Below are 17,614 nucleotides of genomic sequence, written 5' to 3' on the forward strand. Positions count from 1 at the left end.
CAGCAAACTGACAATGGGTAGCAAGCCACTTTCAAAAGATCTCAGGGACAGAGTTGTGGACAGACATAAGGCAGGAGATGGATTGATAAAGACTTTGAGATTTTCAATCCCAAGGAGCACAGTAAAGTCCATAATAAAGAAGTGCCAAGTGTTTGGTACTACTAGGACCCTCCCTGGATCCCGCCGTCCCTCCAAACTGGATAGAAGAGTAAGAAGGAACCTGGTAAGAGAGGCTACCGAGAGGCCAATGGCCACTTTGAAGGACTTACAGGATGTTATAGTAGAGTGGTCCTTGTATGCATGTGACAATTTTACAAGTGCCTTGTTTGAGAGGGTCGCAAGGAAAAAGCCACTTCTCAAGAAAGGCCATATTAAGGCTCATTTCTGATGCCAAGTGGAAATCCAATGCAGCTCACCATCCACAACACACCATACCTACAGTAAAGCATGGAGGTGGCAGCATCCTGTTGTGGGGGTGTTTCTCTGCCACAGGGCCTGGGACTCTTGTTAGGGTAGAAGGAAAAATGGATGGGGCAAAATAACCATCAAATTCTTGAGGAAAACTTGCTACCCTCTGCCAGAAAGTTCAACATGGGCAAATTGTTCACCTTTCAACACGACAACGACCCGAAGCACACAGCAAAGTTTACCACAAAGTGGCTGAAGGAGAAAAAACAGACTCAAGGCGGTCATTAAAGCAAAAGGTGGGTTAACAAAATATTGACATGGGAGGGGGGATCCTTTATTAATCTCAGTATGTCTTGTTTGTGATTTTTTTATAATTTTTCTGAACTGTATTTGTGATATCTTTCACTTTGATATTATAGGTTGCATTGAGTAAGTAAAGCTGATAAAATATACTTTTGTATGTTTTTCATTTACAGCTGAAAAGCAAAAAAATTGGAATATTTCAAGGGGGTGATTCTTTTCTATACCCACAGTAAAACATAAAACTGAATGAACAATTATGTATACAAAAAAAAAGCACACAGGCGATTGTCAAAACAATGGGTTTACTAAATATGCATCCAAATAACTGACATACATTGCCCTCCAAAATGTTGACTCATTTTTCCTTGAATTATCCCTCTGCTCCACAATTTTAAATTATAAATGAAAACAACTCAGACGTGATTACAGTGCACATTGCACACATAAATTTAAGGGCATTTGCATACATTTTGGTTACACCATATAGAAATGACAACACTTTTTCCACATGGTCTCCTCATTTCAGGGTACAACAATATTTGGCAAGGATAATAAAGCAATCTTCTGTAGTACTTTGTTGCATACCCCAAGCATGCAAGGACTGCTTGAAGTCTCTGTTTCACAGACATCATTAGGTGCCCAGTATCTTCTCTGGTGTTGCTCTGCCAACTCTCTAATGCAATCATTTACAGCTGCCATTTATTTCAGGGGCTTGTCCTCTTACGTTTTTTTTCTTCAGCATAAGGAAGGCATGCTCAGTTGGAATTAAAATCAGGTGAGTTGCTTGGCCATTCAGCAATTTTCCATTTTTTAGCTTTGAAAACCTCCTTAACATTATGTTTAAGATCATTACCTTGTTGTAGGATGAAGTGCCATCTAATGAATTTGGAGGTTTCTACTGGAACTTGAGCAGATGTCTCTGTACATCTCAGAATTCATTGATGATGCAATTCTTGACAGCAGATGCACAATGAAGAAAAGTGCACCAGTCATACACACCCAGGCCCTAACACCCCACTGCCACATTTAACAGTGGTAAGCTTTGGATCTTTGGCAGTTCTTGCCATCACTCTTGACAGATTAGTCTTTGTTTTAACTGTCCACAAGAGCTTTTTCTGGAATTCCATAGGCTCTTAAGTACTTTTTCCACAAACTGTAATCAGGCATTTCATGTTTTGTGGAAAACTAGTATGTCCTCTCTCTCTGTTCATGAAGTCTTCTGCGGATAGTAGACCCTGACACAGTCTGAAAGTCTGCAACGAGCACTTTGATTGATTTGTAATTTTAAACTGTGGAGCAGAGGGGTAAATTAAGGAAAAATGTATCTTTGTCCCAAACATTATGGAGGGTACTGTATGTAATGCAACAATGACAACATCATTCCTGACTATTTTTGTAACACTAGTTTCTGAACAAGACTCAAAACCGCTTCTCAAAAGCAGCCTTGTGTCAACAAAACTCCTCTAACACTTTAAGAAATACTGACAATGAGATAATAATATGCCGCACAAGAAGAGTCTGTAGACTGGTAATCATGTTGAAAACCTCCTGTCAAATGTCCGAGAGGCAGGAAGTGCATGGTTATCAGACTGAGCTCCCACTACAACTTAGCAAGCACATTCTTCCTATCTGCACAAAAGTTGGAAGCACGTTACCTATGAATAACTTTTCTAAACCCAAACTGAAATGAATCCAGTAAAATAAAGATTGAATGGGATGGGGCAAGTGTATGAAGAGTGTGTTCTAAGATGGGTTGGCACACATTCAGGCCGAGTTACTAACAAGCAACGAACTGACGAAAAAGACAAATGCTCTCTGATCCAGACTTTCACAAAATGATTGGAGATAAAATAAAATAGTTTATTTCAACACTGCACGATTAAGACCCAATTATAAAACCAGGCAAATACAACTACATTTTAACAATTCCAATTTATACTTTTATACTATTGCCATATTAATTTACAGTCACCAATTAACTTAGCCTGCATACCTTTGTGATGCTGGGAAAAAACAAAATGCCTGAATAAAAATCAAGCACAAGCACAAAGGGAATATGCAAACTTCACAGAGCTTGTGACCGTGTCTGGGAGTCATGCCTAGGATGCCTTTCCTAAGATGCTGGATCCAACAGGCAGCAGTGCAATTTTATGGAACTGGTTCAGTTTTTATTTGAGTAAGGGAAAACATGCTACAAGATTTACTGAAAAAAATGCATATATTTGTATCACACACATTCAGTAGTTGTACTTTTTCTAGACTCCATTCACCAGTTGCACAGATTTGTAACATTGTATTGCATTTAGTAAGACCACAGTAGACACTTAAATGTATTTGCCATTTCCCCCAGTCCAGTACAATCACTGTGGTATATCGAACATCTCAAAGTATAGTGCTCTAAAAATATGGAAAAGCTGTCTAAAATATTGAGGAAGTCTGTCATTTCTAAATGTCAAAAATAACCTTTATATCTGAAAGAACTAGATATTGTTTTTGCTTTCTGCAGGTTAGCAAAGAACAACATGCAAAAAATGTGAAAAATTGGGTACATTAACACTTTCAATTATAAAGAAAAGAGACATGCATCAAGAGAGAGTAAAGCTTTGTTTATTTATATGCAAAACATTCTGATCATATCAACAAAAGATGTGTGGATTTAGCCTTCTTTGTCTAGCTGTTAAGACATCCAAATTTACCTACATTTAAATATATAAATTTTGCACCATCAGTGCTGCCCAGCAGAACACATTTTCAAGATGTTGTTTATTAAAACATGCCACTTTTATAACAGAATTTCCTTCCAATTTTCTTTCAATAAAAACTTCAAGTTACTCTAAGAACATTTTTCACTATTCCCAGTACTAGAATGATGTATTTGCTGGTGATTTTAAATGAAATTACAGGATTCATTTGAAATTATATCTGCAAGGCTGATTCAAGTCAATAATCAAAGAATTGCGGAATAAATGTGTATTACACTGTGAGATTTACAGTAAAGTTATGACACTTAAAAGAACCAAACTCTTATGTCCTTATGCATATAGCATGGGCTGAATAGACGTTCAACAAAAAACATTTTAAAAACAAAAAAATAACAAAAATACAATTGGTTGTTAAATAAAGTGCATGTAGGAAAGCCTGTCCAGCTATTAGAAGCATACAGAGAAGGACCTGCAGGAATGTATTTATTCCCCAGAACGGCAGCAGGCTCGGAAACCGCACTGCAGGTTCTGACATCCACTGGCAGTATCAGCATGTGGACCTGTGTAAAGAAACACAAAGTGGAATGGTGGTTATATTATGATAGACCATTTAACATTTAACAATATATTTAATTTTTGTAAGCAACAAATTATATGACAAGAGGATGAAGCTGAGCAGAACAGTTCTTTGGTATAAGCAATGTGTCTTACCTCCTAAAAAAAAACAAAAACGTAATACCACAATTAACATTTGATACATTTTCCTTCTTGGCAAACACACACAGTGAAGGTAGAAGGGATATGGGACACTGCCTTACTGCACAGGTCTGCTTTACATTTGTTTATTTTCATATTAATGGTGAAGCAGTAGGGTGGATATTAACCCCTGTTATTATAGGAACCTGAAGATGAATCTGATGTAAACAAAACATAATGGACTCCCAGAACCATTGGTAGATCACAAGAGAGTAGTAGCTAACTAAAATGTCATTTAATGTGTACGTGCACTCAGAATAAGGCATTTTTGTATCTTGAGTTTGCCACAGAGAAGGAAGACTTTTATATTAACAAGGTTAACCAAAAAATATCTTACCCTGTGTAAATCTGCACAATCAACTATGTTTTAAAACGCACATGCTGCATTTACAATTGAAATAAATAACTGCAAGTATGACACAAGACCCATATAGTGTCCTATAATGATGAAATAGAGCAAATTCTATTACTAATAATCTTATCTGTTCATTCAGTTTGTTTAAAGCTTTTAGTACTAGGCTGTTGTACCGTGTTAGCCATTATGAATGTTGTGAGAAGTCAGGATCTCGCCTGAATAAGGGGCCCCGAGTTGCCTCGAAAGCTTGCATAGTGTAATCTTTTTAGTTAGCCAATAAAAGGTGTCATTTTGTTTGATTTAAAGCTTTTAGAAATGTGTATTCTTAAATTAATAGGACTTAAAACATAACCCACATTTATATTATATAGAGATCATTATCTGGATGGTGGAAAAATTGTTGTCAATGAAAGAGGTGCCCATACTTAAAGCTCATGTCCTTTGTTTAATTTCAGTGCCAGTATACCAGTCGAGAGCCACACACATAATAACCCGAGTCACTATCCAAATACTGATGGGGACTGTAAGACTGCCTATAAAGGCTGTCAAAGTTACAGCATTAATGCACGCAATTTCAAAAGTATACTACTTTATTTTTCTTTAATTGCATTGGTGATGTGACACTCCTGTCTATCTAAAATGGCTTTCCAGCTATTTTTCAGGATTGCCTTTAAATTGCAGAGTTTTTAAACAAACATATAGGTAACTGAAAATGTTCAAATGTTACATAAAAGTAGTCAAATATCAGTGTTGACATGCACAAGAGCAGCAGTTCTCAACTGTGTGCGACATGAACAGCTGTCATGTGGTGCACGAGGAAACAAAAGTGAACTATTTACTTGCTGCCTAATATATCCCACCCTTGACAGGTGCCATTTTAACGAGATAATCAATGTTATTCATTTCATCTGTTGTTGGCTTTAAAGTCACGGTTGATTGGTGTATAATATGAATTGTATTTTTTTTAACACCTTTATCAAACATAATGTCCAAGATTCATACATGAACCTCTAGGACAGGGGTCTCAGACCCACTTCCTACGCTAGAATTGCAGCTTTTTTGTACTAATCGATTTCTTAACAAGTCCACAATTCTTGCTGTTAATGAAACATTATTTATGCCAATGCCAAGGATTGTGAGCCCTCTAATTTTGCCACATCAGAATTTTTTTTTTTGGAACATATATTTTACACTGTAAATATATTTATTTTGATATATACTGTATATGTATTTATTTTTATATACAGTACATACAAATTATTCAGGTTATTCTTTTGCCTTCTTCTTGTATAAAGCTTTTAATTAGAAAACAATATGAACCTGTTTCTGATAAGAGTGAAGGTTTATTTTGCGCTTTATGTTTACATTTTGCTTAACAATGCCCAGGTTGATTTTCTATTTCGTATACTTACATTTATTAGAAATTATTGTACTAGTAATTGATGATAATATCCAAGTATCAATGGTATATCCTTTTTGTGTTTGTTGATTAATCCATGGAAATAACCTGGAGTTGCATGTAAGTGTATGATAAGATGCAATATAAATAGTTTTTATTGTTATTATTGCACATATTTTATTGAAGTATGACACAAATACATACAGGTGAAAGCGGCACCATAGTTAGCTGTTGGCTCCCTTTGCCTGCCACTGTTAGTACCAAATTATGGGAAAAGGAAAGTAATTAAGGGCTCTTGGATCTTAAAAAGCAACTTAATTCAAAGCTACTGTTTCCCTCCTGTATCTGGGTTTGAGAAATCAGCTCTATTAAAGGAGTAATTTCAATCAGATGCTGCCATCAATGAAATAAGAATTAACTTGAGGGACCTGAAGCCAGCAACTTCCATTGTTACCAGGATTCAGCTTAGGATACAGTACATAATATTTAATAAAATAAACAGGTTTAACAACTACAGTTATGCATTGCCATAATGCAATGCACATACACTCTGTAATCTTTTAAACAAATTTTAACAAAACTGTATTGTAAACGATGCCTTACCTTTTTGCATGCCAAATTTATAAGGCTGCATCCAAGATCACATAACTGTTTTGTTTGTTTTTTTTTTTGTTTTTTTTTAAATACATTATATATAGTCATAACAGTGTTACATATGGTGACTGGTTATAAACTGGTGTTCTCCAGCTTTGACATTCAGAATAAAACTTTGTTTTATAGATATACTATTAATAATAAACAATTTCATTGTAAGTGACAGCAAAGCATAAAAGTTATAATATTTACATAAATATGTTTTCTGCAATGAAGAAATATTACACAGAGTACATCAGAGAATAAAACTGTGATTAGTCTCCAAGAACAAACCATCAAATTCCTTAAGGTTTCTGGATAAACGTATCTGCTAATTTTGGTAAATGAAATTCCAAGACCCATAATTACAAGATGTTTTGTGCAAACATTATTTAGAAGACTCCGTAAAATAAACAAATAGACACTTAAACACACATGCTTACTATAATGTAATTTGGTATCTCTGTTATTGCTAAAACCCATCCATGTTAATTTGCTTACCTTTGCTTACCTTTATTCTTTAATGCTTTAATCGCCACATGCTGCTAAACAAACTTTTCAGCTATAAAGTTAGGCAAAATTTTAATTTGAAAATAAAGTAAACCACTAAAATAAAATTAACAGCTTATAATCAAATTAAGTTAAATCATGCACATGCCATCATCATACTGTCATTCTCTTAACAGATACATAGTTAAGTCGATGAACACGTAAAATTATTAAAATGTATACTGCATCTTTAATATTCTCCTGTATTTCTAAAAGCATACAAATTAAACCTAGACAAACTGAACTTTATGCAGACTGGCTGTGGAACTTAAAAATGAAGGAATACATAATTATCACACATTTCTTCTCTTATTATAGCTCAAGGAGGAATAAGACATTCATCTCCCATACTCTTGCTCTCGCTTATTTGCACTTTGACCTGTAGCATGAAAATGAGAGAGACATATGCTTATAATTTTGCTCTGTATGACCCAAAGCAGCACGAGAAGAAACAAGACATGCTCTTCTCATACTATTACTCTGTCTTACTCATTGTGGCATGCGGCAAGAAAAGGGGAACACATGCCACCCAAGCTCTTGTGCAATTCACCTATAGCACTAAGAGAAAAGCAAACATGCCATCCACCCCAGCAACACTGGTCTGTCTCAGTCATTGCAGGTACAATGTCACGCCTATGTTTCACTTTGTGAATGGTAATTCCTGTAAAACAGCATTCTGTTTCAGCTCAAATGTATTAGACATACAAAGGTGCAACATCTGCCCCTGTTCTGGCTATGTGTACAGAGTGTGAGTTACCAGCAAAATTACTGTACACAAGTATGTTTTACTTAAAGCTACCGACTGTAACAATATATTGTACATATTGGCAAAGTATTGGCAAAACTTACTTTACTGTGCTGAAGAGGAAATAAATTGGTTGTCTATGAATGCATCCCTCAAGTAAACTAAGGGTTGTAAGGTACCTTACAAATCTAATGTAACTTCCAGGTATGATTTATTCCATAACACACATCTTTGATTTTCTATTTAATATCCCAAGCAATTAATCAAACCATTTATCCTTTCAGGACATTAGTATGTGTTGTGATATACTGAAAAGAAAACTGACACAATGACCAAACATGGATATAAAACCCAGTAATATTAAAAGCAAAATCTTATTATTGGTTAGTGCCAAACTATAATACTTTGTTGGTTTTTACCCAACAAAGTACAAGTCTTTACTCATTCAAACTTTACTTATCGTTACCATTAATGTTGTCACAATAATAAAAGTGCTCATCATTCAAAGAAGGGCACGCTGAAACCAACTCCTGCAAGCCACCACCAGTAATGAACAAGCAGCCAGAGAGGTTGAGATGTTCTAAATTGGGTAATCCACCCCACAAGGACAAAGATCTGGAAAAAATAAGGGAATAAGAAACAAATTCTGAAAATATTTATGAAAAAATCTGAAAGAGAACACTTTTCATGGAAAAATCCACTTCCATTTGTTTTACCCATTGAATTCTCTGCAACAGGTTAGTTCATCAAATCAAACAAAAAACTAAATTGGAAAAAACATTAGCTAATAAAAATATTTGCATTAAAATATTCAAATTTGTTTAAATAGATAAACCATTACTTCCTTCAAATGTAAAGGTGTACAGTAATTTGAGTTAAGGTTGGTTTATAAATACATACATACAGACTTATGCATACTCGATGTTTCAATTTTTAAAATGCCAAAACCTAATTTCAACAAAAAGCCTTGTATTTCTCCACGTGATCTACCAGTAGAATCTTATTTTATGTGATCTAAGTGATGCAAATTCAATATAAAATCTACAGCAAATTCAATATAAAATCTACATCATGGATAAGGCAATGAGCCACTTGTACTATTAATGAAGCACCAATACATTTTCCTCTAAAAGGCTGGTAAACAGGTTTCAGTAGCAGCAAAAACTTAATAATCCAAACAAAACATTCAGAGGTGTATGGGTGCCAAACAAAAATACTTACCTAAATAAAAGCTTGCAATAAAGAATATACTAACAATGCTTAAACACATGGCATAAACACATGGCACATATAGCAAAGTTTAATCTAATTATTTCTATCTGTAACTCCCATGAGGAATTCCAACAAAGTTGATTGTATATGCTCAAATTCATTTTTTTTCATAGTTATGCTTCTTCTTGCTCACAGAAACTAGAAAATGTTCCTTCCAATTTCTCTTATATATAAATTAGGCAGCATGAGTCTTGGTTGAGTGGATTAAAGCTTCAAAATGTTCACAATAAAAATCTCAATATAAACTACTATTAAACAGATGCTAGATCCTTTGTTGTTTTCATCAGAAGAAATCAGACACAAAATGTTTTCTAATATACTGGACTATGGAAATTATTTTATTTTATACATGGAAGCATAAAAGGTTATTTTAAATATGAAGTCAGAGTTTTTGTCTAATACACATCTGACCTTTGATTTATCTTTACATTACACTCTTGCCATCAACTCAGTAGCACCTATCACAGCAGCAATGGACTGAATGCTGACAAACTGTTTTACACAGAAATCATCTAAGCTTATCTAATCATAATCAACCTGCATATGCAGTTTAAGGGAAAGATTATTTTCTTATTGAATCGTGTTATAAATATCACAGTCTATGCAATGATGTCATAAACATGATACATTGATAATCTATTGAGACTGTTTTACCAATACGTCTTTAGGCATGTTTTACATCTAAATTAAAAGTAGTACTATACATTTGCTGTTTTCCATTTAGTTCACCAGCTGTTTAAAAAAAACTGTCCCCACAAGGGGAAGACGCAACATAAATCCTGCAATTGTATCACTTTTCCCTCACCTCTGTCACCCTTTTTTGGTAAAGTCATTTATCAGTGGTAACATTTGTTACCGTAGCATTTTATATTCCATCATTAGCTGCTTAAAAATTATTACTGAAGAACAATATTTAACGGATCAACCAAATTAATTCAAACATTATGAATACATGGTGCTTTCATTTTCTAGATCTGTTCCTGCTTTAATTATTTATTTTTTTTAAAAATGTGTCTCAAATTTAAAACATCCTGTGTAAACTCACACTTGTCAGTTTTACATTAATCCTTTATTTCAGAACACCTGTTAAACAGCCCTTGCTTTGTTTTCAATGTTTCTTATGCGAGTGATGACATTTTGAATACCTGGGATATCTGGTTAATCCCCTTGATTGCCCCATGCTTGGTTAACTGTATGTATAAAGTATTAAAATTCGTGGTGAAAATTCAGCTGCTTCAACTTCTTTCATGACATTCTTGGTGTTGTCCATTGTCACAGGAATAGTGCCATATGATCTCATAAATTTTTCACTCCGCTTTGGGTTTCCAATTACCCAGCTGCTGGTAATGCAGTGTGCTGTGATTGTGATACAGCTATCTATTGCAAGGGAGGACTGCCTATCTGTAGTTAAAGCAATGAATGTGGATTGTTCAAATCCTCCAGAAGTTCAGCCTTTACTTTGTTATGAAGTTTAGTATCTGGGTTCCAACACACTGAGCAAAATGCTTGAATCCATTGTTTTCTACAACAGAAAAGAACGTATATACCAGTTTACCATTTGCTGGGGCTCTTTTGTGCGCCACCAAGATCAATGTAGGAAGGAGTCTTGTGATATGTACTTGCATATTTGAAGTGTTGCTTGTTGCCGAAGGAAGTTTTATGAAACAATTCCAACAAATTGTGTATGCTCTGTCAACGAAACATCTGCCATCCCTATGCTACACTGGATAACCAAAATGGTTCCACACTTGTCTGCAATCGCAGGGTTATTTTCCATCTTGAGCTCACTGAATAAGACTAACTTTTACCTCTGGAGTGATCACTCAATCATGACTGGACCAAAACAGTCACACAGCTAGATGACAGGTGTTATGTGTAATACAGTCAATCTTTAACTTTTGCGTGTTTGACTTTCACATCTTTAAGTACTTGTATTTATTAACTTGTTTATTTATTGGCATTTGGACCTTGTACTGATCCCAAGAGAAGGGATGGATTTCTGGACAACCCCGGCTTGTGAAATATCATAGATTCCATGTCTTGAGGTATATTTTTGGCAGAGAAACTGAACTGGATGCAATATCAGTCTTGTTCACCCTACCGTTACAGATGAAAGAACTCCACATGCATTTGTTGCATATTTTCATTGTTTAGTATAAAAAAAAAAAAAAGTTGTCGTAATTATGCCTTGAAAGTATATGGCTTTAAGCCCAAGCATGCAGTCAGTGACACAGCTTAGCGAGTAAGTAAAGGTATTGCAAAAACTGTGTCGGTGAATTGAAAAATTCAGATATTCATGGAATGAATGCAGGCAGCCGCTGTTGGCCAAAAGTCTAGTGTAAACAAAATCGATTTGCTGGCTAGATACATTAAGGTTGCCAATGAATCAAACATCAAGTCACCTGTGCTATGCTCCCATACATTGCAAACTTAAGTGTCTATCAGCATAGGAAACAAAGCAGGGGTTGCCGAATGATTATTTCAAGCTGGCACATCTTGCACGATCTCCCAACACCATTTGTGGTGACGTCACCAGCTTCAGGGTCTTCCGACAACAGTGAGTGAGATTTTAGCTCCAAAACTCACATAATTCTAGGGAATGACTAGCGAGATAAATGTTTTTTTCATCTTACCAATTGTATTTTTCTGTACTGCATTTTATGGGTTATTTCATGATTGCTATCTTATGAAAAGTGCTTATTATCAAAAAAGTATTCTGTTATAAGGAATTCCATAAAGAAAAGTGTACTTTGGGAAATCTCTAGCAAAATATTAGTTTTTGGTTGTTCCTGGAACCTAACCAACCTATTTCCCATGGGTTCAAAGTATCAACATTTGTGGCATTTCCTAGTAACGTAACCCCTGCGAAAGTTGTGGATTGACTGCATTTATAAAAATATACAGCTTGCTGTAACTTTAAATAGAATAATTGTTATTTACATGTTATAGTGTTAATTGTGAAATGAAATATGACTATTACATTAGCAAAATAATGAGAGCTCAACAGGCTGCACCTAAAAAGGTGCTTAGCGGAGTCGCACTTCTGTCTTTTGGAATCACAACCATGGACGTTTAGAGTCGTGATTTCGGTCATGGCTTCAAAACCGTTACTTATCTTCTCTTAATCCTCCTTAAAAAAAGCTACTTTTTAAAAAGTGTGTTGCAATGTTTTGATCAACATCAACAAAATCACAATTTGCAAATGAATCAATTTTTTCCACTCCTAACCATACTAGGAGCAATAGACGAAGCTGGTTAAATACTATTTTATTTTTTTAACGAATCAAGTTCCTCATATTATCACAGGCAATAAACTCACTTTACAGAGAGATGTTCAGTTTAAGACAGGTGTTATGTGACTGATCCTCTTTCCTTGCAGCAAAAGTAGGTTTTTACTGAGAATTTTGTAACACCGTACACTTTACTATGTCTCTGTCGCCCTGTGTAAAATACTAACATGCCATTTACAGCAACAAACAGCCTAGCATGTCACGTGAACGGAATAATAGAAGGAAGGCGGTGTATTTTAATTCGGACACTGCTATAATTTGGCATTTTTCAGGATGATTTGTGCAATGTTAGAAACAAAAAATTGAACACACAGACACCCAAGTGATTCATTTTGAACTGTGCCCGGAGTTCAGCCGCACTATTGTACAGAAATGACTTGCACCTCCCATCTATACCAGAGAAATGCATTTTTATTTCCAAACAGCTCTGGAACTATTAAACTGTAATTTTGCATTTTGTCTTTTCCAGTAATTTATAAAACTCTTACCCTAAACAAACATAATGCCATGCAAAAATTTCATAATTTCCTTACCACAAATGACAGTGTCTTAATTATATCTTCAAATTGTTAATCATAAATTTAAAATGAAGGAAAAAATGTAAAGAACTTTACCTTAGTCCATGATCTGTGATCTGATAACATCCAGACAAACTAAGAAATGTAAGAGTCCTTGAACATTTAAGTGAATCTGTCCTCGTTTCTTCTCCAGAAAAAACAAAATATTTTTCTTCCGAGTGTTTAGTCTTTTTACTGCAAAAAGAGTAGGGCTCCTGAAATGTGTCATAAGCCCTAAGCACATTTTCACTACAACAAGAGGAATGGCCACAGTGTCCTGGTGCAGCCAAAGAACCATTTTGCTGCCAAGCAATATTAGTCCTGTAGGCATGGTTACTTGTGCGACAGCAACTGCATATGATGCTAGATGACTTTTCAGGTTGTGAAGCATCCAGAAGTGTAGGAGTTTCTGCATTCCTAAGTCTCCACTCAGCAGCATCTTCAATGTCAACCAAATCTGCTGAATTTAAAACCCAAACTCGTGAAGGAACACTCATTACACCTCCAGGTTTCCCTTTAAAAATGAGAGCTTGCTGACCACATACTTGTAAACAACACTCATTTCTTGGTTGTAGGCTGACTGGTTGATGACACTTGGACACCTTTGCTGAGACATTATCTTTTAATGTGTTCTCTGTACCACCTGAGGATGTTAAGTCACCAAGTGCTATAGATAATTTCTCCAACGTCAGATCAGTGATCTTCTCACAGCCAGACAGGTCCAGATGTTCAAGTGTATGACAACTTCCCACACTTAACCATCTATAAAAAATGCAGAAAAAAATGAAAATAACTGCAAGCATTTTCAATAAAACCAATCTAAATTAAAATGAAAACCAACTTTAAATAATACTGTATCCTCCATAATTCTGTGTGTATATAAAAAATTACTAACTAAAATAGTTATAATTACCCATCAAATGCTGAATCGGTAATATCTGTTTGTGTGAGATCCAAGTATGTCAGATTAGGACACAGTTCAAGCATTTGTCTGACCTGGGAGTACAGTAAAAAGGCAAATCTGTTAAGATTTTTAATCATCACAAAATTAAAGAGAGAAAATCTTACTCAAAGTTTTTAAAATTCATACCATTTTGCTTGACACAACTGAGCTGTATGCCAGGACAAGTGACTTGACTGAAGATCCAACAAAAGGAAGTAAATTCTGAATCATCCCATAAAGAAGCTTCTTTTCCCTTCGTACTATATTAATTGCCCATGAATCATCTACAGTTTCTTCTGGAAAACAAAGATTTTATGTGCACAATAATTATTTGTACAATCTTTTAACCAACTTTATAATTTATTTTGGTCAGAGAATTGCCTTTTGTTTACAAAATTAATGTTAAATTCACATTCTATATGAGAATATACATTTTATTTAGGACACTTGGGACCAAAAATATACAGTATGTACATACAACATGTAGGGTTATAAATAGGTATCAAAAAAGCATACAATAGTTATTTGTTTGGATCCAACAAATTATTTTATTATTTTTAAATTATATCAACCAATTGTTTTGAATGGACTGGGTATTGGACATTGTTCTACTAAATGTAGGTATACACTTGACCACCTTTGAAATCTTAAAGCACCCCAGCATATTCAAGAGAAGAACTTACATTTTTCCATCTTAGGTATTATGGCAATGCTGCTTAAATTACAGTACATTTCTATGTCTATTCACAACACAACTCTAAGACTTATGTCACCAATAAAAATGTCTTGCTTGGGTTCCTTCACTCATAATGCACTAAAAAAAAATTGAAAAATGTGACAAAAATCCGGCTGAATTATTAATAAAAACTTGTATTCTATGGCCATCTTAACGTTCTGTTGCATTCGTAGATGCATAATGTCAGTACAGTGTGGACTTATATTATTTAACTAGCAAAATACCCGCACTTCGCAGCGGAGAAGTAGTGTGTTAAAGAAGCAATGAAAAAGAAAAGGAAACATTTTGAAAATAACGTAACATGATTGTCAATGTAATTGTTTTGTCACTGTTGTGAGTGATGAGTGTTGTTGTCATTATATATATATATATATATATATACATATATATATATATCTATATATACACATACATATACACACACACATACATACATACACACACAACATACATATATATATATATATATATATATATATACATACACACACACATATATAAACATATATATACATATACATATATCTACATATATACACACACAGCTATTTCAGATCAGTGCAATACGCTGTTTGTTAAAACGGATGACACCCGCTCTTACGTGCAAGTCTGCGTGGATATTATGAACTATCAGATTTGTTCAAGTTCTATTTAAATTTTAAATAGAAGGAATTTTTATTTAGTCGACAGAAATATCTTTGGTAGGAATGGTAAAACAGACAGGAATATTATTCCTGAATAAATCAACTCAAACCTTAAACAACTTATAATATTTTGCTCTCCATAAAAATATATCCTGTCTAAATTATACAAGTTAGAAATAAAGTAAACATTAAAAGAACAAACATTCAAATTTCTTTACTCTTATGTAATTTTATATTTTATAAAAATAAACTTAGATTTTAAATATCCCAAAAGATTTTGCTCTCCATAAAAATATATCCTGTCAAAATTATACAAATTCAAATATGAACATGCTGCATAACAAAACCTAGAAATATAAATAAAATGTGTTCCTTTCAGCAATAACAAATCAAATCATTCAGTTGTCTTTGCTCATATGTCATTTTAGAGCTGGACGCCTGGCATCTTTTTGGCAACAGGTTCGTTTCTGTTTGGTGTGAGGTTCTGTGTTGTGGAGATTCTCAGGATGGATTGCAGGTGCTCATCAGTGAGGCGACTCCTGTGTGCTGTTTTGTTAGTCTTTATCACTGAGAAGAGCTTCTCACACAGATATGTGCTACCAAACATGCACAAGGTTCGAGCCGCATGTAGACGGACTTTTTGTTCTTCAAAGTCACCAGCGCCGTGCAAACTCAGTGCGCCAGTTTATCAGCAAAGTGCGATTTGGGAACACCGTAGTGACGACTTGGTTTAACATTACTTGGCAACAGGGAAAGTGGGGCAAGTGGTTGTGTCTCCCATAAAAGCAGCTTCAATTGAAATCACTTTGTGATTGTGCACGGGTAAAACGTCCGCTGAAGTGTCAGATTCTTATTTAATTCTTCTGCTTTCTGTATCTTCTGCATTGCATTCAGGTCTTTCAGGTTACCCTGATGTTTTGTTTTATAGTGCCGTCTTAGATTAAATTCTGTAATTACAGCCACATTAGCTCCACAAATGAGACACACGGGTTCAGTAAACATATACTCAGCCTCCCATCGGTTTTAAAGGCTCTATTTTCAGAATCAACTTTTCTCTTCAGCATCGTGTGAGCTAGCTTCGCAATAACTTGCAGCATCTTAAGGTAGACTTGATTAACGCGTAAGTGTTCGGCAAGGCAGCTGAAGCGCTGCATTATGGGATCTGTAGTTTATTGTGTTACCAGCGCTTCATATACCCGGCTTTAATAACAATAATACAGTATATAAAATGATCTCGGGGCGGATATAATTACACGCCGGGCCGGATGTGGCCCGCGGCCCTTGAGTTTGACACATATGGACTAAATAGAACTTGAAAAGATATATTTTTTCAAATGTGATCGCTTAATTCAGATAGAGTTGACGCACACTACAGCCTGCATGCCTCAATAAGTCATCCTCCCTTGCCCTTACTTTTTACCGCTCATCTAATGAATACACTGAGTATGGCTTTACCAAAACAATCATTGATGGCTAATAAAGTATCCATTATTCGAGTATGTAGATCGGGTTATATATATATATATATATATATACCCGCGTATCGCAGCGAGAAGTAGTGTGTTAAAAAGCTAGAAAAGAAAAGGGAACATTTTAAAAATAACGTAACATGACTGTCAATATACAGTATTTGTTTTGTGAGTGTTACTGAGTGTTGCTGTCATCAAGGATTTGATTATCATTATTTCTTTCAATCAGGTTCGTATTTGTAGGATGTGTTGTGTTCAAGTTACATTCCGTGTTTGTCAATCGTTGTAAAGATGACAGGTTTCATTCATCGATTCGTTTCTTACTGCATCAATAAACAGCTCGTCTTCTTCTTTATCTGAGACCTGACACACTGCATGCACGGGTTTTTTACACTGTCTTCCTTTAGCGGACATTGACTTTTTCCAACGTGTGCTTTGTTTCCGCAGTAGTTGGATTTATGAATATGCTTGTATGTATGAGACGCTTCATATTTTTTGCTGCCTTTTCAATTGTGTAATTCGGTTTTTGTTCAGCGCTCTTTGGAACTGTTGCTTTTTATCTGTGCACTGCGTCAGTTCACGTGAGCCACTCGGTGTACATGCATCGAAGGTTCCCAGCTGTGCTGGTGCCATCTCGTGCTATGTCCATGGCTGTATTTAATGTTACCTTAGTCCTGGCACTTAAAACTTTCTCTCGCAGTTTCGCTGAGTTTGTGTCAAACACCACCCTGACCATCTCATCTTCCTCTCCATAAGCACAGTCCTTCACCCGTGAATATTTACCCGTGGCAGTTTGCTATTGGATTGCCGCTGACGGACGGCCTTATATGGGCAGGCACTAAATTACAAACGC

At 35.2% G+C, this 17,614-nt stretch overlaps 1 protein-coding gene across 1 annotated transcript in view; it reads right to left on the minus strand.

Moving 5' to 3' along the window:
• Nucleotides 1-3,302: 3,302 nt before the first annotated feature.
• Nucleotides 3,303-17,614, minus strand: part of fbxl5 (F-box and leucine-rich repeat protein 5) — a 43,439-nt gene continuing 29,127 nt past the window's right edge. Inside the window, exons 7-11 of the mRNA XM_039751513.1 lie at nucleotides 14,060-14,208; nucleotides 13,883-13,965; nucleotides 13,027-13,731; nucleotides 8,317-8,465; nucleotides 3,303-3,973 (exon numbers count right to left, since the gene is read on the minus strand). Of these exons, the coding sequence (XP_039607447.1) occupies nucleotides 3,897-3,973; nucleotides 8,317-8,465; nucleotides 13,027-13,731; nucleotides 13,883-13,965; nucleotides 14,060-14,208 (1,163 nt within the window). The 3' untranslated portion in view covers nucleotides 3,303-3,896. The remainder of the gene's footprint in view (nucleotides 3,974-8,316; nucleotides 8,466-13,026; nucleotides 13,732-13,882; nucleotides 13,966-14,059; nucleotides 14,209-17,614) is intronic.

Source organism: Polypterus senegalus, chromosome 4 (genome assembly GCF_016835505.1).
Source record: "Polypterus senegalus isolate Bchr_013 chromosome 4, ASM1683550v1, whole genome shotgun sequence".
Taxonomy (NCBI): domain Eukaryota; kingdom Metazoa; phylum Chordata; class Cladistia; order Polypteriformes; family Polypteridae; genus Polypterus; species Polypterus senegalus.